General features: G+C 39.3%; 1 protein-coding gene across 4 annotated transcripts in view; it reads right to left on the bottom strand.

The window, feature by feature from the left end:
• The window catches only part of PPP2R5E (protein phosphatase 2 regulatory subunit B'epsilon), a 161,213-nt gene that overhangs the window by 23,608 nt on the left and 109,902 nt on the right, over window positions 1–27,703 (bottom strand). For 3 of the 4 annotated variants that reach the window (XM_027111445.1, XM_027111444.1, XM_027111443.1), the window contains exons 4-5: window positions 19,373–19,474; window positions 12,991–13,083 (exon numbers count right to left, since the gene is read on the bottom strand). In XM_027111445.1, coding sequence (XP_026967246.1) covers window positions 12,991–13,083; window positions 19,373–19,474 — 195 coding nt within the window. The remainder of the gene's footprint in view (window positions 1–12,990; window positions 13,084–19,372; window positions 19,475–27,703) is intronic. The other variant, XM_027111446.1, reaches the window with a different exon arrangement.

Raw genomic sequence — 27,703 nt, forward strand, 5'->3', positions numbered from 1 at the left:
ACACACACGAACAAACTTGGAGTCCACAGGAAAGCAATGAGCAAGTCAACTACACATTTCCACAAGAAACGGTCTAAGAAAGAAAGATGTGAACGCTATGGGCAAAAAAGGCCCCACCGGCTCAGTATCTCTTATCTAATGCCTGCATAAAATGACAGAAGATTTCTAACCTACTCATTCCATTCCTTGTTAATAGAAATAATTATCCTTTGAGTTCTATTTTTTTAGTTGGTTTCTATTTTCAAGTGTTGTAAAAGGGCTTAATGAGTAATTTGCAACTAACGTAGGAGAAGGTTTGAGGGGGTGTACTTTTAGCAAAACTTGAATCAACCATGCTTATGTACTGTTAATCTTTTTTTTTTTTTTTTTTTTGCGGTACGCGGGCCTCTCACCCTTGTGGCCTCTCCCGCTGCGGAGCACAGGCTCCGGACGCGCAGGCTCAGCGGCCATGGCTCACGGGCCCAGCCGCTCCGCGGCATGTGGGATCCTCCCGGACCGGGGCACGAACCTGTGTCCTCTGCATCGGCAGGCGGACTCTCAACCACTGCGCCACCAAGGAAGCCCTGTACTGTTAATCTTTAAGAGTTTAATGAACACATAATAATTAAACAAAAATTATTTAACTAATGTTTCCATTAGGTCCTCAAAGAAAATGTATTACCAGGCACCTAACCTGAGTGAGTTTTAAAGCCACAAATATTATATATTCTATGTTCTTTGAGAAAGATAAATTGCAGTATATAAACTAATTTTCTGTTGCTCTACAGAACACACTCTTGATGATTTCATGATGTATGAGACAAAAGAAAAGGTAGAACAGTGCACAGGCCCAAACAGAGGAGAGAGTGGGATGAGCTCTAATTTCCAAAACAAAGTAATATTTGTGTGCTTAGTCATATATACACTTCAAACACTCCCCACAAAAAAAAAGCAATGAAAAACATAATCCAGTATTTGTAAATGCCTAGGTAGACTATGCTCCCTACAATGTAACAGGCAACTTCTTGTCAAAGAAGCGAAGCTGGAGTTTCCAGGGTGATTACAGAGCAAAGACAGACCTGTCAACATGCTGTCTCCTAGTTTATAAAATCAGCCTTCCTGAAACTAACAGACAGTGATGAACTGCCTAGTGATTTAGCCAAAGAACCTCCCCTGAATCTCATAATAAATCTACAGTGAAATTAAAAGGGCAAAATGAAAAAGGTAGTTAGGGTCTTTCAGTTAGACTTGGGAGATTGAACCTCTCTCCTCTTGAACACTCCCTGAAGTGAGAGTAAAAAGAATAAAAATGGAAGAAATCCATGGGGCAGAAAGGATTGGAGAGAAGATTAGGCAAATTTGCACATCTCTCAAAGATGGAAAGTAGATGGCAAGGGGTAACTATCTTAGGTTTCCTCTTTCTCCACTCTGCTAAATGTTTTTCCATTCTGCCAGCAGGGAGGGACGCCAACAAGAAGCAAGCCAATTCACACCGGGGAACCCTTAAAAGGCATAAGAATTGACGGCACCAGATATATTTGATGTCAAGGGTGTGAGGAGCTAGAAACAGCAGAAATGACTGAAAGCCTGGAGAAAGAGTAACAAGACCTCCCAGATCCTCTGTCCCATGCAGTGTACTGAAGATTGAAAATCAAGGTCTGGAGGGAATAAATGAGTAAGTCTCTAGTCTTGGGGATATCAGATATAGCTAAAGTAAAACAGTTATTGAAAATAATGGGATTTAATAAAATTCTACATGCTGAAGAACATGACCTTTGCCAGGCCCTTCCCTGACTAAGCTCTCAATTCTGACTGAGGCAGGAGATTAGACGGTCCCTTTTTGGGGAAATTGACAGCCTCAAGAGGAAAACACCTACAGATATACTAATATTTGAAGGTTTCTCAATGAAATGGCAAGGCCTCTGCCTAATGTGCCAAGTGTCTCCCACTTACGCGTACATACACACACACACACACACACACACACACTCACACTCACACTCACAGACACAGGTTCTAGGAGGCTTTTTTTTTTTTTTTTTTTGTGGTACGCGGGCCTCTCACTGTTGTGGCCTCTCCCGTTGCGGAGCACAGGCTCCGGACGCGCAGGCTTAGCGGCCATGGCTTACGGGCCCAGCCGCTCTGTGGCATGTGGGATCTTCCCGGACTGGGGCACGAACCTGTGTCCCTTGCATAGGTAGGCGGACTCTCAACCACTGCGCTACCAGGGAAGCCCTCTAGGAGGCTTTTTTTGGACTAACGTATAACTATGAATATTGTCAAAGATCACCAAACACTCTAACATAAAAGATAGAGACCAAAACAAACCATCATAAAGAACTCAGAGGAAATAGCCATACTGCAAGGAGCAGAAAAAAACTGCAAAAAATGAACCTATAACATCCCCAGAAATAAATAAATCTACTAGATACTTGAAACAAAATCAGAATGCTATTACAGATGAATATTCAGAAAATAAAATAGAGCTTTTGGAAATTCAAGATGTAACAGAAATAAAAGTTTCAGAAGGACTGGCGCATTAAAATGAGCAAATCTATGCTGAAAGTATAACCAAACGATGAAGATTGTAACAGAAGAAAGAAGATAAGAAAACTAAAGGATCAATCCAAAAGGTCCAACACATGACTAACAGACATTTTAAATGGGTACAGAGACAGAGAAACAGAGAAAATAAAGAGAAGGAAATTATCTGAGAAATAATTCAACGTAATTTTCTAGGAAAAAAGGACATGAGTACATGAGTTTCAATACAGATGAGGGCCATTATGTCCTCTGCACAATAAATGAACAAAGCACAACACTTTGAAGTTTCCGGACATTGTGGACAAAGAGTAGATCACAAAAGCTTACAGAGAAAACAGGTCACTATAAAGGATAAGGAATTCAGCTGGCACAGGCCTTCTCAACACCAACACTGAAAGCTAGAAGACAATAGAGCAATTCCTTAAAACCGCTGAGGGAGGATGGGCTCCAACCTAGAAATCCAAACCTAGCCAAAGCATCAACCAAGTATGTGGGTAGAATAAAGCCATTTTCAGAGAAGCAGGGCTCAAAACATTTACATCCCATTCATGCTTTCTTAGGAAGCATTTAGCGTATGTATCCCACCAAAACGAAAGAGAGGAAACCAAGGAAATAAAGACATAGTCCAGAAAAGCTAAGTCCCAGGATGGCCACTGCAGATACAGCCTAGAGAAAGCAACCAGTGCCAACTAGAGCAGGATGACTGGAGCTCCAGAAAAAAGGCCTCCAAGAGGAAAAAAAAAAAAAGGCTAGTTATCAGCATGGGCCAGACTGGGAAGAGTTGTATGGTGCTCTCAGAGAACTAAGGGATATACTAATGACGACTACATAAGAAAGCAAGCAAGTGAAAAATAAGGCAACTACTAATTCTAGGGGTTAAAAAAAAAAAAAGCCCTATAAGAGAAGAAATGTAATTATAGCATAATGTGTGTCTTGGCTCTGAACAACATATACACAGTCATACTAATGCAAACACTACAATTTGATTGAATTAAATTTTGTGACATAACTGCATTGGAAAGACATAGAGGGAGACATGCAGTGGCTTATAGTAGGAACAGATGAAAAACATCAACAAAGGGCAGTAAGAGTGCTCTTTAGAATTATGGAGATACATATGAGGAAACAGCTAGAAGACTTGAATGTGGTTACCTGTAGGGAACGAGACTCTGGGTTGGGGAAGGATCAGGCAGGGCTTGCTATTTTTCTTTATAAACCATATGAGCAAAAGACTTGAAACAAAAAGCCCATTACCCTCTTCTACATAAAGAAGCAACTGCCCAGTGCTATTTCATGTAAAAAAAAGAGTAAATAATCAATGAAATTAGTATTCTCAATGTTTTAAACCAAACTAAAATCAGATCTCTACATGTCTGGCTTTGTTTTTCACTTAAGCTACTCTGCTAGGTGAAAAAAAATTATCTTCCTAATACCTTCATCTCGATCAAGTAATAAAGCACCTGGAGAAAACAGCCCAGAACCAAGAAAGAAGAGCCAGCGGCAGCCTGACTCCCATGAATGGTAACAACTCAAGAGGACCAACGTATGAAATGAACTGACCTATGGGCAACCACTGAGCGAGCACAGCGTGGACAAGGAATCAAAAGGTTGCACATTATAAGCTTCCAGCAGTTCTGACTTCAGGACCCCTATAACTCCGTATAAACATTTCAAAGGTGTCAGTCATACAAACATGAACAACTCTGCCAAGTCACAGGCTTTTATTTCTCTCCTAATTTCAGCATTTTTCCTACAAAGTAGAAAAGTCCATTCTATTCTCCCTCAAGCACTTATTCCAACTGATTCAAGAAAACCCTGCGATTTAAATTTTTAATTCGGTCAGCATTTCAAGAAAGAGTTGCTATGGTACATAATGATGCACTTAGCGGGATACAGGCAGGGACTAGCTACATAATTTGTGGGCCCAGCGCAAAATGAAAACGTACTGCTCCTTGTTCAAAAAGTACTAAGAATTTCAAGACAGCAACAGCAAAGTGTTAAACCATGAAAAAGGTCCTTCTAAGCACAGGGCCCGCTGCCCCTGCACGAGTTCCTTGCCTACCAAGCTGGCTCTGGATGCAGAAGTCAGAGCAGTACAGCCCTTTTTTAAGGCTTTTGAGTTATAGTTGGACAGGATGGGATGGGGCAATTTATTGTTAACTGGTTATGTCTATCTGATAAAATTCCTGGTAGAAATAAACTCTCTAAAGTTTTATTTGCTATAGACTCTGAGAGAGAAATGTAAGCATTTTGACATATTCAAGGAACTTGTTTGGAAAATAGTTCTTTGTATTAGAGCTGAGATTCAAGGCCTCGTGAATTTTATTTCAGTTAAGAACCTAACATTTTTTTCATGGGTTGGTTTTGTATCATGTCCAATTTGTCTTCAGTTTTTAAAACACAATAACAAAAGGTCACTTTTAAGGACAGGCTGGATGATTTGCATAATTTGCATGATAATTACAGTACCTTTCAGCTAAATATAACCACAAATGTGAAGTACAAATTACTAAGGAGCCACCTCCAGCAGTACATATGTTTATGGAGATGCTTGAATAGTACATCTCTTAGCAACCACTGACTACTTTTCAGACTTGCAGAGTGGTTGAACGCAGTCTTTAGAGATATGCTACTAAACTCTTACCACGACAATTCACCCAGTGACGTAATTCAAGGTTTGGCAATTCACTTTTGGTCTTGGGGGAGGGAAGTGTCATAAAGAAACCATTTTCTCAACCACCCTAATGCAGATGAAAATTATCTTTACTGGGAATAGACAAGGTTGTTTCCAAAGCCTAGGCAAGCCGACACACTTATAGCTAAGTTACCTAAGTCTAAAATCAACAACATTACCATGGACACAAGGGCACTATTTAATCAATCGACTAGCTTTGATAAGTCTCTGACAGCTTCCTTATGTAAAGACTTAGATTAAGTACATAAGAAGTGCTAAAGGTTATGTAAATCTAGATTTAACAAAAATTACTACGAAATTTAAACAAAGTAGTCCATTCTGAAATAAAAAAGAGCAAACCCTTCAAAGGTACAAGTCACTGACGATTTTGACTGGCCCATACAAAAATCTAGATTTCCAGGTTCTCTTAAAAAATCAGAAGAATCTAGCAACACTTGGCCCACTTAGCAATCAGCCAACAGTTAACAGGAACAGATTGGCAGCAGGGTCCGAGCTCTCTAGGTCACCACTGTTTCCATCAACTCCTTTCTGTTACACCCAGACTACTTCATTATGTATCACTTGTCTGGCCTCTGTAAAGATTTGAATGCGCTTTCCCTGGTTCTTACACACTAAAAAGTACATGCTCCTGGCACTAATTAAACATTTACTTCTAACACTGATTGGAAGAAATCAGTTGGTGAAGTGGAACTGATGAGAATTCAAGGACAAGAGACCATATTTAACATCTTTAAAAATCCCAACAGCCCACGAAGAACAATATAAGCAGAGTCAAAAGGGTTTTTTGATTTTTTAGAATGGTAAAAGTTAGATTTCAAAAAATGGATAACATGCTAGGTAAGACATGACAGACTAACATCATGTAACTTCCTGGATTGAGGCTGTTCTAGAAAATAATGGTAAAGAAAGTCTTAAAAACAAGAACTGATCCTAATAAAGATAGTAGTGACAGCAGCAGTGTAACATTTACTGAACAGTTACTATTATCAGGAATTGTTCTTAGTGCTTACATACGTATACACTTATTAAATCTGCACAAGAACCTTACAACATAATTACTATCATATAATGGATATTTTGCATCTACTTTCCAGATGAGGAAACTGAGTCATACAGCAGTTATATAACTTGCCCAAGGTCATGCACTAAAAAATGGTAGAGTCTGAATCCAAACCAGTCTATACACTTAACCACTAATCTATATTGCTTCCTGCTGAGGAATTAAAAAGAGAGGTATTGAAAGAGGCCCTTGAGGCAACGCAAGAAGCTTGCCACTGAGCTTCAGACTTTAAAAGGACATGCACAAATGATAAAAGGAAGGAAATACAAAAAAATGTTAAGTATAAAAGAATGGCATAGTCTTATAAAACATAGCCTTGGGAAGATTAATGAACAGAATCAGCTGAGTTTTACAAAAATGCAAGGCAACAAAATGAGAATGTAGCTGTAGTTGAAATATTTTGACTATTCTTATTGATTATAACATACATGTTCACTATTTAAATGCAAAAAATAGAAATTAGAAAGTAAAGATCATCACACATAATCACACCCCACCAGACAATTAATAAAAACGTGGTGTATCTCCTTCCAAAATTTTTAGTGCAGAGACAAACATTCCTTTTCCCTAAAATAACAGACTCAGGTTCAAAATATCATACTGTTCCATAATGTGCATGCTTCACTTAAAAACAGATCATGTGTAGCTCTATCTCATTCTTTTTATAGCCTGATGAATATTTCCTTAAATGAATGTCCACAGCTTATTCAACCAACCCCTACTGAAGAACTTTTAAATTGTTTCCAATTTTCTAATAATCATTGACAATGATACATTCAATAACCTTGTACATATTGCTTGGTGTACACATCTACTTCTCACGGAATTGCTCAGTCACAATCTAAGTCAATAGAATTCTATCAGATCTCCTCTTCAGAGCATTATACCAATTTAATATATATGTATGTAGGTAGGTATCTATCTTATCTACTTATTCATATATTTTTATGAGTTTTATAGCATACTAAAAAGGGTCTTTTCCACCCAAGTCTCTACTATGTTCCAGTCTCCTGTACCCATACCATGCTGTTTTAATTAATGTATCTTTACAGTATGTTTTAATGTCTAATAAAGTATCACTAGTTTTCTTTTTCAAAAACTTTTTATTTCATGAACTCTGAAATTTTCAAATAGAAAAACTACTGAAATTTTAATTAGAATTGCACTAAATGTACAGATTAATTTGGAGAGTCTATGGGCATTTTTATGATGGCAAGTCTTCCCACCTAGGATTACGCTACATTTCTGCATTTATTCAAGCCTTCTTTGCAAAATTTTTATTGTAAGTTTCACATAAATTTTAAAATTTTGTTTCAAAATGTGGAAGTTTTAAAACTAATATTGGAATCAAGAAAAATAAGACATCCTACCAATATGGACAGGTAACATAATATGAGGATGTGAAAAGAGTAATTGATATTTAATGAGCAACTATTAGGCCCCATATATGCTACCAGCAGACATTTATACAAGTCATATTATTTTATCATCATAACAGCCTATTTTTTTGTAACTTGTAAGAAAGATGACTGTTATTGTCATTTTATAGAAGAAAACACTGAGGCTCAGAATAGTCAATTATCTGCCCAAGTTTTCAGTACCTGTTTAAGACTGAAGGTAGGGAGCCTGTGTTTGTATCCATAGTGCCAATTCAATTAAGAAGATTTAACAGTTGTCAGTTTGGGGGTATATCTTATTTTACTGAACAGTATCTCACTTATACTGTTACCCCATGTCATGAATGAGGAAACTCGTGCTTAGTAGCAAGCGTATTAACTTGCTGAAAGTCACATTGCAAGTAAGCAGAAAAGCCAGGGTTTGAATGCAGTTTCTTCTTATCCCACAGCTCATATTCTTAGCTCCTAAAATATACTTAGAGTACATAGGGGAGTAAGGATTCCAATCCAGAGGCTTCTAAGTTTCTCTTCACTACATCCTGTTAAAATAGTCCAATTCTTTTTTTTTTTTTGGGGGGGGGTACGCGGGCCTCTCACAGTTGTGGCCGCTCCCGTTGCGGAGCACAGGCTCCGGACGCGCAGGCTCAGCGGCCATGGCTCACGGGCCCAGCTGCTCCGCGGCACGTGGGATCTTCCCGGCCCAGGGCACGAACCCGCGTCCCCTGCATCGGCAGGCGGACTCTCAACCACTGCGCCACCAGGAAAGCCCAAAATAGCCCACTTCTTATTTTGCTTTTGGGGATGCAGGAATCAGAGTCAGAACAGACTGTAAAGAATACAGCTAGCTGCTACAGAAAGTAAGTGTAAATCTTGTGGCTAGAATAAATTATGTCTTACTAAATAAAAGAGTTCTGAGTTGAAAACTCTTTTTGAGATCTTTGAGAATCCACAGAGAATAAGAAATCTGCTCAAAGAAAAGGAATAAGGTGAATGTCATCCTGATTTGCAATAGGGAAAAGTATGAGGGTTCCCATGGCACAAGAAAACCAGGCTAGGACCAGGTAGCACCTTGGGAGTCCATGCGGTAGAGAAAAAAGAGGGAAAACTGAGGGTAGGCAAAATGAATGAGCTGACTAGACGGTACAGACATACGAAGGACCTGCCAGCTCAAGGACAGTTAAGGCATGGTGGTCAGAGGAAGAGGACGGTAGGGTGGGATGGGGGATAACAGGATAGAATCTCAGCAATAACGCTCAAGCTCCAGAAGGCTTACCCATTGCCATCAGGTCTCAAGTCGGGACCAAAACTCTTGAGGAAGGAAGCTTAGGAGAAGCAGGCAGGGGATTGAGTCCCCACTCCTAGAAGGTGTTGGGGCAAACTTAGGGAAGGAAAAGGAATAGGAGGCCAACTTTACAGGTTACGAACATGAATGAACAGGGTAATTTGGAAGTCGGCAGCTGATAGGCAACCAGAGCTTCTCCCCATCATGAAAATTAGTGCACTGGTTAGTCACAGGATTACATTCAAGTACCACTCAGTGGTGCCGTTAATTCCACCAATACCCTGCCTGACCCTTTCATAACTGATGCAGGCACTGAGGTGAGCCCTGGTCTAAAGGCTGAGTTCATCAACAGGTCCAGCAGAGGGAAGATAAAGAAGGCAAAAAAGTTGAAAAAATGAGGCAGGGACTGAAAACATGAAGCATAAGTAGATGAGCTTCACTATTTATACTTTATTACTTGTCTCTCACAAAACTTGGGGACAGATGATCAGTGCCATGATTTGCAAGTACTTAGGGCAACATTACCAGTAAACCAATAGTAGCCCCCAGAAGTTCACTAATGCCCCGTGGCAGACGAATGGCGTTCCTTTTTATTTCTTTATTATTATTATTCTTTTCGGCCGTGCCCGCAGCTTGAGGGATCTTAGTTCCCTGACCAGGGATCGAACCCAGGCCCTTGGCAGTGAGAGTGCAGTCCTAACCACTGGAGAGCCAGGAAATTCTGGCATTCCTTTTATGATAAAGTTCCAAGGCCCATGGAGGAGGGGAATGCTGTAAACATGAAGTCCTGGCTTCTACCATCACATCTGATGAAGTCTCTACACTCTCCTTATAAACAAAAATTTTAAATGCGAGGATGAGGACATCCCAGGGTAAATTTCTTTTTCTTTTTTTTTTTTAAGATACTTTTTAAAAAAAATTTATTTATTTATTTATTTATTTAATTTTTGGCTGTGTTGGGTCTTTGTTGCTGTGCACAGGCTTTCTCTAGTTGCTGTGAGCGGGGGCGGGGGGGGGGCTACTCTTCATTGTGCTGCACGGGCTTCTCATTGCGGTGGCTTCTCTTGTTGCGGAGCACAGGCTCTAGGTGCACGGGCTTCAGTAGTTGTGGCACGTGGGCTCAGCAGTTGTGGCTCGTGGGCTCCAGAGTGCAGGCTCAGTAGTTGTGGTGCATGGGCTTAGTTGCTCCGCAGCATGTGAGCTCCTCCTGGACCAGGGCTCGAACCCGTGTCCCCTTCATTGGCAGGCGGATTCTTAACCACAGTGCCACCAGGGAAGCCCCCATCCTAGGGTAAATTTCTAACCGGCTCAAGGAGGGAATCCAAACACTGTTATTAGTGAATCTGTGCTAAAATAAAGTGAAGTTGCTAAAGGCATGCCACCGGCCTCTACCCTGAGTCCTGGCTAGTTTAACAATTTTAATCAATGGCTTCAATGAGACCAATCGCTAGTAATCACAGATGTGATTGGAAGGCACAGTGAATAAGGTGGATGACAGAACCAAGATCCAGAAAGACTTCAGAAGGCTGGGGAGATAAGATATTCCACAGGAATACGTGTCAGATACTACACCTAGATAAAAAAGCAAACTGTAAAATGAACAAGGGAAAACGAAAACGGGTTTATGACAACATGTGTAAAACTAAATTAGAAGTCAGTTAAGACCACAAGCTTATTAACCTAAGTTAGCAGTGTCATGGAACAGCAAGAAGAGCTAATGAGACTTCCCCTTTAAGAAGCCTAGCATCCAGACAAGGGAATGGAGACCCCCAACTCTAAGCTGCATTGGATTGACCAGGCTCAGGGCACTGTGTTCAGACATAGATGTCATCCTTGAAGACAAATGGACACATGTTGAAGACCAAAAACTGACAAATGAGACAGGGTTGACAGAACTAAGGACTCAGTCTAGAGCAGAGAACACACACTGACAGCTGGTAGGCTAGATCCAGAAGGCAGATGGCTTTAATTCATTCTGAACAGGATTTTAAAACTATCAGAAAATTTCACAAAAAAACTGAATTTGGGAGAAAAAAATTTCTCTTGGAAAAAAAAAAAATGTCTGGCAATACTTAAGAAAGAGGTATAGTCAAAGCTCCCTTCAGTAGGAGCTGGTCTGCCTCCTATTGTCTGACACCTGGCCACCAGACTATTATAAATGAGCCTATAGGCATTTGAGTTGTAACTGCTGTTTTAGAGAAAAAGAGGCAAGAGGTAAATACAAAAGCTGTGTTCTAAGACCTGAAAGGTTATGCCTGGGCTAGTGATATACTAAGGGACTCTTCTGAAGAAATAAGGCCAAAAGGTATCAGGTATAAGGAGATTCAACATAAAAAATAACTTTCTAACAAAAATGGAACAATCTACCTGAGTATGTGGCCCTTTCTCACTGAAAAAGGGCAAGGAGAGGTCACCCCTCATCAGGGTCTCAAAGAAAACTGATTCACGGCATAAAGAACTAGAAGAGACAACCCAAAATGTCCCTTCCAAGTCTGGGTTTCTCTGTTGTTTTAATTTTAGGAGCTTTATCAGTACCCATCAACCACGGAGAGCACACTGACTGGGCCCTTTGCAGGATTTACTGTTTCCATGTCAACTAAACACAGTGTCTACTGTTGAATCATTATCCGATCCTCTCGGGCACTTTAATTTACCATAAATGTAAGAGAACCTTGTTTTTCATCAGTTTTGAGAGACGGGGGCTACTCCTGCGTTGAAGTCATTCCAAGTTATGGTAAAGGGAATCACAAGGAGGAATCATGGTTTAATGGACAGAAAACCAGAATAGGAAATGTGCTGGGGAAACCTGGATAACTTTTCTAGACCTCAGATTTATTCATCTATAAAATGGGCACAAAACTTAGCCATGTCTCCTCTAGATCGCTGTATAAATCAAATTAAATAATGCATGTAAAGGTGGTCTGACAACTATACAGTGCTACAGAAATGCAAGGACTTTCCAATACAAACACAGACCTGTTATGTCTTGCTTTTGTTTTGCCTGAAATGCATTTTACCTACTTGGGATAAGGGTCTGGATCAACCTATTTCCCAGTGATCCATGAATCTACCTATTTATCTACTACCTCTCTAGCTATATATCAAATCTCACTTTTCCAAGGCTTCTCAACCTAGTATGTCCAGAATTCTAAATGTATTAATTTAAGGAATGAGGTCATCACTGAGGTTATCAACCTTTATCCAAGTAAGGCATAGGAGATCAGTTTTCTCCAAAGTAATGCTTTGAATTTGAAGTTCTGCATATTGGCTCACTAGGAGATATTTATTCTTTTCCACATAAGGCATCTCATTAATCACTTAGAAAGGAGTTACAACAATCCATACATCAGTTGGCTCAAGTATGCATTTTTTATAGATGAATGTTTACAAGAGCAAGGAGATAATACCTAAACATTCAGGGCCATGAAAGTACCCAATTCCGGGGTAAAAACATATGATTTACAGTTATAAAATGTAAAATTACAAATCAAGAAAAGTAGGTAGGTATCCTGAAAAGTTCCAAACAGATAGGTGACAGTTAATCTCTTCAAGGGAGTCTTAAGGTGTCAAGCTGTGCTACTTCCTAGTTGTGGAAGCTCACCAGTACCCTGACTTTGATTATTTATTAAAGCTTACCTATGCTCTAGACCATGCCTACTCAGTTTTAACAGATGAATGAAATAGTTTAAAATCCTTATGCAAATAAAAGTTTTCAAGTTTACATAAGGATTCACACAAACTAGGGTTATACAAATGAAATTCCTTTATAATTAAACTTTAAGAAAGAAAACTGCAGGGATTTAGGCATTAGCATTCCTTGTTGTTTAAAATGTAATAAATTTCCAGCACAATAAACTAAAGAGGTACCTATTACTTTTAATGGGCAATAATGAAAAATAACGTATGTGTATATATTTGTTTACAGGGTGATGTAACTGTCACTGTAAGATTTTGTTAACAAACATCAAGAGAAAATGAGATAAAGTGTTATCAACTGAAAAACAAATACATGCAACCACAACAATGTGCTTACCTGTAATACAAATTTCTGATCTATGTATTTTTTGGCAATGCTGGGTTGGAATTCTTGGCTTTCCAAAAATCGTATGAAAAACTCATATACAAGCTGCAACAAATAGGTTATCGTTAATTTCAAAATATAATTCACTGAGAATAGTATCAAAAACCTTAAAAAGCTCTAATACTAAAACTGACAAGGGGTTTAGTAGGTTTTAATATCATTCAACTAGCAGTGCCAGCCTTTCTTGTAGCTCACAGCTGCTGTTGTGATTTTTAACTTTTTAAATGTAAAATCTGGAAACACAGCCAAAGAGAGCAAATAAAAATATCCCATAATCTCACCATTAAGAGTTAACCACTGTTAACACTTTAATGTATAAAACTCCCAATTTTTCTCTATACTTCTATAATATACCAATGTACTATAAATATATATATATATATAATATAGTTTTAAAACTACTTTTACCATCTAAACAATATATTGTGGACAATTTATGCCAACAATATCTAAGCCACCATTCTCAAGCTACAAGCAGTCCATTATACATATTTATAATGAATAATTCCAATACTCATAATTAATTTAACCAATATCCTATGCTTAGACACTTAAGTAGTTTTTAAATTACTTCTCTATTAAATTATGCCAGAATGTACATTATATAACATGCATCAGTGTGCACGTGTTCAATTATTTCATGAGGAAATATTTCTAAAAGTAGAATTGTTAGATCAAAAGATATCCAAACACGTCAGGATTTTCAACATTCATTACCAATTTCCTTTTAGAGAGTTTATGGCAATTTACACTCCTCTAAGCAATATATGATGGTGTATCAGGATATTCTCATCTGCAAAGAGTAAGAATACTCTCATCTGCAGAGGCAACCTCAAATAACCATTTTAATAAACCATGGGGGATCACTGTTTATACTCTTTGCAAAATAAATCTATGTTAAAGTATACATTAAATCCTGGTGTAGTATACAACAGTATATCAAAACCAAGACTTTCAAGAGACAGGTAGACACTGGGTTGAAAGCCTAGCTCTACCCCTTACTAACTGTGTGACCCTAGGCAAGTTAATTTCTCTAAAAGTCTTTTGCTTCAACTGTATAATGGGGATGATAATCCCTGAGATTAATGTGATTTTTTATAGATATATTGCCCTCTGCACAGTGGTTAACACATATCACCACTGTCATTACTGTCATTATTGCCTAAAACAGCATTCTCAAACTTTTTAGTCTCACTCCTTTACACTGAAAAATTATTGAAGACTCAAAAAAGCTTTCTGTTTACATGAGATATATATATGAAAGTAGAAATAAAAATTGAGAAAATTTAATATATTTATTATTTTAGAACAATAAAATATATCACATGTTAACATAACTAACATATTTTTGTGAAAAACAAATTTATTTTCCAAAAAAGTTACTAGGAAGAGAAGCACTTTTTTATTTTTGTAAATCTCTTTAACAGCATATGAAGAGACAGAATCTTGGGCTTCCCTGGGGCGCAGTGGTTGAGAGTCCACCTGCCGATGCAGGGGACACGGGTTCGTGCGCCCGTCCGGGAGGATCCCACATGCCGCGGAGCGGCTGGGCCCGTGAGCCATGGCCGCTGACCTGCGCGTCCGGAGCCTGTGCTCCGCAACGGGAGAGGCCGGAACAACGAGAGGCCCGCCTACCGCAAAAAAAAAAAAAAAAAGAAAAGACAGAATCTTATCTGTCTCCATATTCAAGCTGTCGTAATATACTGTTTTGGTTAAAGTATATAAAGAAAATCAAGCTTCACAGAAATCTACTAGTATGAAAAAGGGAGAGTATGTTCATAGTTTCTTCACATAATTGTAGATACTTTTCTTTGATACTACACCAGAACTTGACAGTCATTTCTTGAAGAAAAGTTGCAGTTGTAGAATCTGAAACTGTATCAATGAATTTTTCATACCATTAAACTAAATTCCAATCATCTCTCTTGCACTTTGGATGATCTTTACCCATGCATGACTGCCTAACATCATTCGTTGGCCAACTGGAAAATATTGGTTCACTGAGTTATGGAGATTTTTCAAATGTTGACACATTTCATTACATACATACATAGTATCAATAAAAGTCACATTCCTTAATATCTCTAACTTTATAAAAAAAAGGCTTTAAGCTTTGGGGAGCTGTAAAGCTCAAGGTAACAGATAAAGGAAAGATACAGCTTTTCAAAATTCTAATTCTAAATTTTTCTTCAATGCTTTAATTTTATCAGTAGTAAAATAATTGTTTGTTTGTTTTAGAGAAAACATCCACCAAATACCCAAGTCAGAACAACCATAGTTTGTCAGGTATTCTTTCAAGTAAAAATGACAGCTCATGAAAAAACAGCTAGTTTAGCTTGCAGCTCAAACAATCACACAAATGTTTTGGCACAAGACAACTATTCAGTATGCAGCAGATGTGCTTTATGCATACTTTCCATTTCATCATGAAGAATATTATCTTTAATGTGTACTCAAAGGTCAAGATTTAATAAAATTAATAATTTTTGCTGCTTCTTCAAGGACATTCTTGATTGAAATTGGCTTTTTTTTTTTTTAATTGTAAGTGCATGGCAATGAAGAATATGACTACTAGACCAGTTGGGCACAACTGCCTTATTTGTGCTAACACAACAGCAATTTCAACCACCACTGCTTTTACAAATATTAGTGCAAATGTCAACACAGTGAAAGGAGCAAATAATACAGTATTATTATAAAACTACTTTTGACCTTGCAGGCCACTGACAATTAGGTCTCAGGTCCCCCCTAAGGGTTTACAGATACCACTAACCTAAATGTGTCACACAGTGACCTTGTGACTTCAGACTCTAACATTTAATATTAGGTATTCACATTAGGATTTTACTTCTTTATAAAACTATGTTTTTCTCTCTGAATTCAGAAGAAACTTCTTTCCCAGTTATCTGAACATTGCCAAGTTGTACTTCTAGTCATAATAATGCCTGAGTTCAAATACCCCCTAGAAGGATTGTTCTTTTTCCAATAAACTAATCTTTCAACTCTTGGTTTTACAAACAGAACATCAGCCTTGTTCAAATAACCCATAAACAGGGGTTTCATCTCTCTTTTGATTCCTACAAAGTGGAGAGATTCTCATCTTCCAGGCCTGACTTGTGGGCAAGCAGGGCTTTCCAGTGGGATTGGCAAAATGTCCTCTCCCCTCTGGTCCCTTGAAAGCAGTTATGGTTTAAAAAATTTGATGGAAACACTTCAGACATATTAATTAATAAGCATAAATGTTCTCTACTTTAAAAGACAGATTTTACCTAAGAATCAAAAATCTCCCTTGAGTTTCTAAAGGGAAGGACTAGGGACTGCAGAGGATAAATTACTTTTCAAGGTCACATAAGTGAATTCTTCAAGGAACACGAATAAAAAGACTTTAGTATTCTGGTTTTTCAGTCTCCAGTGTAAAGCATTAAAAACAATCCCTTAATTGTAAATGGAAGTCCTACAAAATTGTATTCTACTATAAAAACAGACCCAATTTCAAAAAATACGCAAAAAATAACCATGGTAACCGTGGGATACCAGTTTAAAAGATACCAACGCAGATAATAGAAAAGATCAAATGACACACATACAGTAGATCTTTTGACATATGTGAACTAAAAATTTGTAGATTTAATACTTTTTCTTATTTTTAAATATCCTCAAAGATCCATGATTTGTTGTAATGAGTAATTCTATACGAGCCACAATTAAAATCAGAGAGTGCAGGAGCAGACAGTGAGGCAAGGAGCCTAGCCAACCACCCAACAACCATAATGTGATTTTGTTTTTCTCTACTATTGTCAGAGATTTGGTAATAAACACCGTGCTTCCTTGCAAAATGTGGGCCAGAATCAGCAGCACACTGCTAATGCTGGAGTTAAGAAAAAGTGAAAAGGCTGAAGAAAGTGCTGTTTGGGTCTGGAAAAATCGATTGTTGGATCAATCATAAAGTAAAATGTTGAATTTAGTGATGGGTCACCACGACATGAATGACCTATCACGAACAGAAAAGAAGTTTTCTTAAACATTCAACGAGGGCTCTTGCCAGTACTAAAACCACTTATTAGTGAAAATGGAAAGGTGACTGATTTGTGGAGTCAGAATATACAAAGAAAACACAGAATTCGTGAGACAAGTCAGGAGCCAGTACAAATACTTCCATAAAGCAAAAGACAGTGCCTTCTGACTTGGCCTTTGCTATGAATGAAGGTTCATTTGTGAATTTTAAGAGTAGATTTCTTTTTTTTAAAATTAATTTTAATTTTATTGGAGTATAGTTGATTTATAACGTTATGTTAGTTTCAGGTGTACAGCAAAGTGATTGTTATACATATATATATATTCATTCTTTTCTCTTACAGGCTTCTTTACCTGATCCAGCCTATGTCATGTTTCCCCCTGAGCTAAAGAAGGGGAGAGAGGACTACAGGCTGAAACAAGATGTCAACACAGATGAAACCAGCCTGTTTTGGAACACAGTTTGTGACTTCAGATCCATTAAGGGTACAGGTCTCAGCATCACTCCTCACTGTTGCTTTGGTTTTAAGCATTGCAGATGAACTAATGGTTAATGTTCCTGTAGTAAAGACACAGTGTAAGCTCAAGATTTTTGGTGGCAGAATTCTGCTTAATAGCTTTAGAAATTAATTTAGACCCATATTTTATAGAGTCATTAAGCTTAGCAAGGATTAACTGAAATACTGAGTTAAATATTGAGTATGATAAAGTTTATCATACTTTAGGGGAAATTTATATCTATGGCGATCATGATTTAGAGTATTCAAAAAGCTCCTGCAAATGGCAAGAATGGTCTACTCTCTCTTCTTCAGGAGGTAGACAAGACAACAAGTTGAAGCTTTGAAGACATCTCCTTCCCTGTCTTTTCAACCACAAGATGCAGGACTTTTCTGAGAAAAGTATCTTTTTTGTTTGCTTTGTTTTTTAAATTTCTTCCAGACTATACTGCACTTCTGTGAACTGGTGCCAAGCATCAAGAATAAGACATGACAAAAAGTCCATCCATTCAAAACAGTAATTCCATTTTTTGTTTTCTTTTTGGATTTTTTGTCATAATCTGGGATACACCATGAAAAGCACAAGTAGTTTTGCAAATTTCTTAGATTACAGATAGTATGTCTGGCACCTTATAAAAAAAAATCAAACATCTAAGATAGTAAATCAACTACAATGTTTTAACTAATTTACTCTGTATTTTGGCATTGGTAGCAGGAATACATATGTATTACATGCCTAGGTAAGAGTTGAGAAAACACAGCCCCTGAAAGCTCTCCACATAACTAGGGGAAACAGCATTACATGTATATCTGCAGCAACCTTGAGCTTCCAAAGCAGGACAGGGAAAGCTGCAAATTTATGTCAATAATTCTGAAGTGGGGAAAAAAATAAACCCTTAGAATATCTCTAGGCCTTATCTCCCTGCTGCATAGTTTTCTGCCCTTCAGAAAGTCAACTAGTAACCGTGAGCACACTTCTACAAAGATGCAGTGACTTCTGCCTTAGGGTGAAAATGGACATGGTCATATTCCTTCTCTACCACCCCTTCCCTCCCCACTAGCTGTCACATAGCCTCTGAGGACATTCTAACTGAATGGAAAAATGGCTTTGAGGTTCATTACACTCACATTTCCTTGTTCTACTCATTTGAGAAATGCTGGCCTTGAAACAAGGCAGCCAGGAAAGGAGGATGGAAAAGGTCTGGTATGGATAAGTAAATACGATACAAATGGGAAAGGAGATGCAGGGGTGGTCCTAATCTGTCCTGGCACATGAGGATGATTGGAAAACATGGCCTTCTCAGTGCAAGAGTGCAAAATTGGCCTTTGCACAAGATTTTTCTCAGCTATTGCTCTTCCTTACAACACTGTGAAATAGCTATTGCAATTTGATTTTGCCCTTCCAGGCTAAAGAAACACATTCGTGGTTATCTTGAAGACAGGCATTCAAAGTCCCCCGGGTACCTAACTGCTGAAAATGAGGTACGTACTCTGTGACCTAATCACATCTAACTAGTATTAATGGAAAATAGTTCTGTTCTTGTTTGAGCCTCCAGCAGGAAGGATCACATAGAAGCTCTAATAAAATCACTGGCTGAGCATGCAACCCAGGAGGGCCCACCCTAAAGCATTATAATGCTTATTATTTTATTCTTTTGGCATCCTAATTATCAACAGTAAGAAACATAAAAAGCATTCTCTAGCTTTCCAGTAATGTACTCTAATTTGATTTCTTGGTGAATAAGGCCTTCAAGGAATTCCCATGCTAATCAGCTAATGAGTTAATGGATCTTTCTTTTATAACAAATAGTAGTTCAAAGTACCTGTAAGTGTGGCCACGATGCCTCAAGGGTAGGTTCATCTTCTTCTGGATCAAATTCATTGCTGTCACTAGGAGGGAGAGTTCTGAATATATTGCAAGACACCTAAAAATAAACAAGCAGCAGAGTTAGCTGGAATGGAATCACCTCCTCAGCAGCCTTACACAAGGTCTTTGCAGCCAGCAGAAGGGAACCCAGACGACAGATGACAGGAACACCACCAGACTGGAAGGAAAACTCTTTCTATAGGCTTTGAGGCCAGAACCACCTCCAGGAAAAGATGGAAAACAGCAGAGCAGCACCCCCTTGACCAGTATTTGGAGTCCTTATAAGGCCTCCCCCACCCAGGTCCCTGTGATCTTATGCCTCCTATCAAAGCTTGTGCTTCGTTACTTATCAGTCAAGCGTGCTCCTAATTAATCAGTTTACACTAAAATATAAATAACTGTTAATGGGCTTCATGTATTTCCCTTCTCAGGCTTATTCATGATTTGCAAATTTACAGTTATACTAATAGTAAAATTTCAGGCATCTACAAAAAGCAAATCAGAAAAGATATTTCAGAAACTGAAGTTCTTAAAATCATATCTAATCTGTTCTCAGTTGGTTTACAAAATAGTAACAATGCCCAGGGTAAGATACATCTGTAATACAAATTTCTATAGACCAGGTATTTCTTTACCATGGGAAATTTCCAGATTAAATCCCGGATGCTCAAAGAATGGCCATGAGTTGATAACTGTTGAAACTGGGCTATGAAGAGACGAGGATTCATTATACTATTCTACTATTTCTGCATATATTCCAAGATTTCTATAGTAAAATGCTTATTTTTAAAATGCTGTTGCTACTATTTTGCAGTAACCTACGCAGGGTTCCTTCCAATTTCTATTCTGTTTCTTGTTCTATTACTTATCTATCCTCTCCTAATGACCCAAATGTATCCTCAGATCTAAAAAATAAAACAGGGGTGGGGAGGGAATTCCCTGGTGGTCCAGTGAGCTTTCACTGAGGAGGGCCCGGGTTCAATCCCTGGTTGGGGAACTAAGATCCTGCAAGCCACCGCTGTGGGCCAGGAAAAAAAAAAGGAGGCACGGGGGGGAGAGATTGCACCAGAAGCTGGACTTTCTGTATAAAGTAGAAAATACGAAGCTATGATATGTTGCTCTGAAAGAGGGAAAAAGAAAGGCTTCTGGAGGCCCATATAATCTGAATGTGTTTACTCATTCAACAAATAATTATTAAGTGCCCATTATGTGCACACACTGTTCTGGGCACTGGGACAATAGCAATGAACAAAGCAGAGAAAAATCTGTGCCTTCCAGGAGTTCATATTCTAGGTAAAGTCATGATTATCCCTATTTTCTAGATATGGAAATTAAACCCAGATGTGTAAGCTCTGGAAAGAAGATTTGATTTTATTCTAAGCTCAATGGGAAGACACCAGTGGATCTAAACAGGGAAGTGACATGGTTTGATTTTTACTTTTAAAAAAAAAAAAATCACTCTGGCAGCTATGTATAGAACAGACAGGAAGGGTACAAGTTAGAAGTCTGTGGAAGTGGCAAGATATGATGATGGCTAGCAGAGAAGACAGAAATAGAATGATTCAAAATATATTCTGGAGGTAGTATTTGCTGCTGGCTTGGATGTATGGGGTGAACGAAAGGAAAGATTCAAGGATGAGTCACAGATATAAGGTCATTTACCAAAGATGGAGATGACTGGGAAAGGGAAGTTTTCTTTGTTTCCTTGCCTTGGTGGGGAGATCCAGAGATCCAGTTAGAAATATGTTAAAGGAGCAATATCCAGGAGCCAATCAGACACATGAATCTGTACCTCAGAGCTGGACAGGTCAGGACTGGAGACATACAGGGACTCAGCAGCATGCAGACGATATTTAAAGCCATGGGACTAAGGGATCTCCTTGGAAAGGAATGAATAGAAAGAAGGGAAAGGACCCTGAAGTATCCAACATTTAGAAACCAGACAGGAAAAAAAAAAAAAAAAGGCCAAAATAGGCAAATGAAAAGGAGTAGGAGGTAGGAGAAGAAAACAGTAGAGTAGGGGGGTCTTAGGAGCTAGGAGAGAAGAGTGTCTTAAGAAGGAAAAAGAGGACAACAGCAGCAAGTGTTGTTCTGAGGTGGACTAAGATGAGCACAGAGCAGCACTGAAGTGGGTACTGTCATTCCCCAATTTACCGCTGAGGAACGAGAAGCATGGATGTGGAGATCTGAAGTTACCATTAGTAACCAGCAGCTATGACTGAACCCAGTCATAGCTGCTGGTTACTATACTAACACTACAGTGGAGCTGTCAGGCTCCACTATAGTGTTCTAGAAAAGTGGGCAGACTACCTCTTTGGCTCTCCTTTAGCTTAGATGACTGAAAAAAAAAATTATCGTATTAGAACATTTTTGCTATGGCTAATTACAGCATGCACATTCATATTATTTTACTTTGGTTCCTTCCAATGATTATTAAAAATTATGTTTACAAAGAAACTGGTGACTTTTCAAATAATCATCAACCAATGACTTCTCTTCAACCAGCCAGTCATACTGTAATCAAAAGAGCAAAAATCGGGCTTCCCTGGTGACGCAGTGGTTGAGAGTCCGCCTGCCGATGCAGGGGACACGGGTTCGTGCCCTGGTCCACGAAGATCCCACATGCCGCGGAGCGGCTGGGCCCGTGAGCCATGGCCGCTGAGCCTGCGCGTCCGGAGCCTGTGCTCCGCAACGGGAGAGGCCACAACAGTGAGAGGCCCGCGTACCGGGAAAAACAACAACAACAACAAAAATCTGGGTAAAAGGACACAATCTTCTGTTTCTCTGAACTCTCTGACACATTAACACTCTTATGTGCCCATCATGGGCTGCAGCAAGTATTTGTTTCCATATATGTCTCTTCCCGCTAATTAGGAATATGCAATGTCATATTCACATTTGTTTTCTTGGCACATATGGGGCATCCAATAAATGTTCACAAAATAAAGGTTTGGATATATAATAAAACTGTATGTTTTGGTTTTCCTTTAACCAAATTTAAATTTTTGAGTGATTTAGTGATTATCTAACCTAAGATGTTTAACTCTGCACAGTGTTCTAAACCTCTCTTGGTCAAAGCTTCATCTCTCAATTATCATCACATCAAAAGAATGTTGAATTGTGTAAATAATCCAAACAGCAAATAGTTCTAAAGGCATGTACATCTCACTTAGCCACACACTGCCATATCTTCAGATCTGCCTTCCTTACAACGCTTTAATATACTTCTAAACATTTAGTATACTACTAAGCATTCACCATGAGTAATGAGGAAGCAAGGATCTATTAGGCTGGACAATTAATAGTCAACTCAACTGGTGAAGTAGTTCCCTATCACAAATGGAAAGAATGTCAAAGCAAATCAAGTGTCATGGAAAAGGCCAAGCCTTTGACCGTGCCTAGCACGTAACAGGTGCTTAATAAAAATGTCATGAATGAATGAACCATTGCTCTCATCCTTGAGAATCTATCCTAAGAAACTAATCTAAGACAAGACTGAAAAAACTACTTAAAGCAGTCATTTGCAACATTCTCCAAAGAGTGTAAAACTGGAAATAACCTTTATGTCCAACATTAGAGACGTATATCTATTTAGTAGAACACTGTGTAGCACTGAAGATGATTGCTATATTGAAGCACAAAGAAATGTTAGAAATAAAGATTTAGGGGGAAAGATGATGTGACTATAACGGTGTGACTAATTACAAAGATAAGAATGAAAATGGATAACTAAAGGGAAATTAAGAAAAGCTGTATTAAAGCAAGAGAAATATGGATAAAACAGTAGTTGCTGTTTATCCTCTTGGGACACACCAAATTAGTCCTAAATCCATAAAAAGCATAAGGTATCGACATGCAGTATGTGAGTTATACTTTTAATTTCAAGATGAAAATGCGCTCTTGAATTTGAACAAGATTATTACCGTCAGGAGAGTTAAAAATTAGTGCTGCTCACAATGCCTAGAGTCTAGCTCATGAATGAATGGTTGAAGGACTGAATGACGGGACCACTTTAAGTATACATTTGAGCTCCAAAATCATGAGTTTAAAATTGGGTCATCCTTGAATGGGCTGGGGGAAAGGGGCGGGGGAGAGGGGAATCCTCTAAATCTCCTGAATTTCCTGCAACACTTTGTATGTGTGAGCCCAACTGGGGAAAAGATCCAGTTGACTTCACAAGATTTTCAAAAGACTTCCAAGATCTAAAAATGGTTAAAAACCACGGTACAAAATAATAAATTTGCATCCATTAAATCTTCCTTTATGATGGCAGCCACTTCTGATTTATAGCCCAGGTTTTAAATGGATTATTAAGTAGCTAACATTATTAAATAGGTAATGCTAGTTGCGTGCTATGAAAATGTATCATGACTACAAGTAACCACCAGCATCCCTCCTCAGCACAGAGCAGTATTGTAAAGAGTCTATATAGCTAGAAGAAAATGCATCCAGGTATTTATAAAGTCACAAACTATCTCTATTAATATATTTAAATATATGAGGCTCTAGCCCTAAGCCTTCTATTTTATTCCTTCAAACACAAATTATCAAAAATAAATAAAAGAAACAACCCAATCGAAAAAGGGCAGAAGACCTAAATAGACATTTCTCCAAAGAAGATACACAGATTGCGAACAAACACATGAAAAGATGCTCAACATCACTAATCATTAGAGAAATGCAAATCAAACCTACAATGAGATATCATCTCACAACACTCAGAATGGCCACCATCAAAAAATCTATTAACGATAAATGCTGGAGAGGGTGTGGTGAAAAGGGAACCCTCCTACACTGTTGGTGGCAATGTAAATTGGTATAGCCACTATGTACAACAGTATGGAGATTTCTTAAGAAACTAAAACTAGGGCTTCCCTGGTGGTGCAGTGGTTGAGAATCTGCCTGCCAATGCAGGGGACACGGGTTCGAGCCCTGGTCTGGGAGGATCCCACATGCCACAGAGCAGCTGGGCCCGTGAGCCACAACTACTGAGCCTGCGCATCTGGAGCCTGTGCTCCACAACAAGAGAAGCCGCGATAGTGAGCGGCCCGCGCACCGCAATGAAGAGTGGCCCCCACTAGCCCCAACTAGAGAAAGCCCTTGCACAGAAACGAAGACCCAACGCAGCCAAAAATAAATAAATAAATAAATAAATTTTAAAAAACTAAAATTAGAACTACCATATGACCCAGCAATCCCACTACTGGGCATATACCCAGAGAAAACCATAATTCAGAAAGAAACATGTAAGGGAGACCTTCAAGATGGCGGAAGAGTAAGACGTGGAGATCACCTTCCTCCCCACAAATACATCAGAAATACATCTACATGTGGAATAACTCCTACAGAACACCTACTGAACGCTGGAAGAAGACCTCAGACCTCCCAAAAGGCAAGAAAGTCCCCACGTACCTGGGTAGGGCAAAAAAAAAAAAAAAGAAAAGACAGAGACAAGAGAATAGGCACGGGACCTGCACCAGTGGGAGGGAGTTGTGAAAGAGGAAAAGTTTTCACACACTATGAAGCCCCTTCACTGGCAGAGACGGAGGGGGAAGCTTCGGAGCCACGGAGGAAAGCGCAGCAACAGGGGTGCGGAGGGCAAAGCAGAGAGATTCCCGCACAGAGGATCGGTGCCAATCGGCACTCACCAGCCCGAGAGGCTTGTCTGCTCACCCGCCGGGGAGGGTGGGGGTTGGCTGCGTGAACACAGCCTGAAGAGGGCTAGTGCGTCACAGCCAGCAGGGAGGGACTCCGGGAAAAGTCTGGACCTGCCTAAGAGGCAAGAGACCACTGTTTCAGGGTGCGTGAGGATAGGGGATTAAGAGTGCTGCTTAAAGGAACTCCAGAGACGGGTGAGAGCCGCGGCTATCAGCGTGGACCCCAGAGCCGGGCATGAGACACTAAGGCTGCTGCTGCTACCACCAAGAAGCCTGTGTGGAAGCACAGGTCACTATCCACACCTCCCCTCCTGCGAGCCTGTGCAGCCCGCCACTGCCAGGGTCCCGTGATCCAGGGACAACTTCCCCGGGAGAACACATGGCGTGCCTCAGGCTGTTGCAACGTCATGCCGTACTCTGCCACCGCAGGCTCACCTGGCATCCGTACCCCTCCTTCCCCCAGGCCTGAGAGAGCCAGAGCCCCCAAATCAGCTGTCCTTTAACCTCGTCCTGTCTGAGGGAAGAACAGATGCCCTCAGGTGACCTACACGCAGACGCGGGGCCAAATCCAAAGCTGAGCCCCTGGGAGCTGTGCGAACAAAGAAGAGAAAGGGAAATCTCTCCCAGAAGCCTCAGGAGCAGCGGATTAAATCTCCACAATCAACTTGCTGTTCCCTGCATCTGTGGAATACCTGAATAGACAACGAATCATCCCAAATTGAGGAGGTGGACTTTGGGAACAATGATATATATATATTTTTATCCCTTTTTCTCTTTTTTGTTTGAGTGTGTATCCTTCTTTGTGTGATTTTGTCTGTATAGCTTTGCTTTTAACATTTGTCCTAGGGTTCTGTCTGTCCATTATTTTGTTTTTGTTTTCAGTACAGTTTTTAGCACTTCTTATCATTGGTGGATTTGTTTTTTGGTTTGGCTCCTCTCTTCTTCCTTTTTTTTATTTCTTTTTTTATTACTTTAAATTTTTTTTATTTTTAATAATTATTTTTTATTTTAATACTTTATTTTATTTTTTTTTCTTGCTTTCTCTCTCCCTTTATTTCGGAGCCGTGTGCTGACAGGGTCTTGGTGCTCCAGCTGGGTGTCAGGCCTGTGCCTCTGAGGTGGGAGAGCCAAACCCAGGACATTGGTCCGCCAGAGACATCCCGGCTCCATGTAATATCAAACGGTGAAAACTCCCCAGAGATTTCCATCTCAACGCTACGACCCAGCTCCACTCAATGACCAGCAAGCTACAGTGCTGGACACCCTATGCCAAACAACTAGCAAGACAGGAACACAACGCCAACCATAAACAGAGAGGCTGCCTAAAATCATAATAAGGTCACAGACACCCCAGAACACACCACCAGACGTGGACCTGCCCACCAGAAAGACAAGATGCAGCCTCATCCACCAGAACACAGGCACTAGTCCCCTCCAACAGGAAGCCTACACAACCCACTGAAACAACCTTAGCCACTAGGGACAAACACCAAAAACAACAGAAACTACGAACCTGCAGCCTGCAAAAAGGAGACCGCAAACACAGTAAAATAAGCAAAATGAGAAGACAGAGAAACACACAGCAGATGAAGGAGCAAGGCAAAAAACCACCAGACCAAACAAATGAAGAGGAAACAGGCAGTCTACCTGAAAAACAATTCAGAGTAACGATAGTACAGATGACTCAAACTCTTGGAAATAGAATGCAGAAAATACAAGAAACATTTAACAAGGACCTAGAAGATGTAAAGAGCAAACAAACAATGATGAACAACACAATAAATGAAATTAAAAATTCTCGAGAAGGAATCAATAGAAGAATAACTGAGGCAGAAGAACGGATAGGTGACCTGGAAGATAAAGTAGTGGAATAAACTGCTGCAGAGCAGAATAAAGAAAAAAGAATGAAAAGAATTGAGGACAGTCTCAGAGACCTCTGGGACAACATTAAACGCACCAACATTCGAAATATAGGGGTCCTAGAAGAAGAGGAGAAAAAGAAAGGGACGGAGAAAATACTTCAAGAGATTATAGTTGAAAACGTCCCTAATATGGGAAAAGAAATAGTTAATCAAGTCCAGGAAGCACAGAGAATCCCATACAGGATAAATCCAAGGAGAAACACACCAAGACACATATTAATCAAACTATCAAAAATTAAATACAAAGAAAAAATACTAAAAGCAGCAAGGGAAAAACAGCAAATAACATACAAGGGAATCCCCGTAAGGTTAACAGCTGATCTTTCAGCAGAAACTCTGCAAGCCAGAAGGAAGTGGCAGGACATATTTAAAGTGATGAAAGGGAAAAACCTACAACCAAGATTACTCTACCTAGCAAAGATCTCATTCAGATTCGACAGAGAAATTAAAAGCTTTACAGACAAGCAAAAGCTAAGAAAATTCAGCACCACCACACCAGCGTTACAACAAGTGCTAAAGGAACTTCTCTAGGCAGGAAACGCAAGAGAAGGAAAAGACCTACAATAACAAACCCAAAACAATTAAGAAAATGGTAATAGGAACATACATATCAATAACTACCTTGAATGTAAATGGATAAATGCTCCAACCAAAAGACACAGACTGGCTGAATGGATACAAAAACAAGACCCATATATATGCTGTCTA

The sequence above is a fragment of the Aethalodelphis obliquidens genome, unplaced genomic scaffold (assembly GCF_003676395.1).
Source record: "Aethalodelphis obliquidens isolate GAN/ISIS:26980383/991018 unplaced genomic scaffold, ASM367639v1 scaffold10, whole genome shotgun sequence".
Lineage (NCBI taxonomy): Eukaryota > Metazoa > Chordata > Mammalia > Artiodactyla > Delphinidae > Aethalodelphis > Aethalodelphis obliquidens.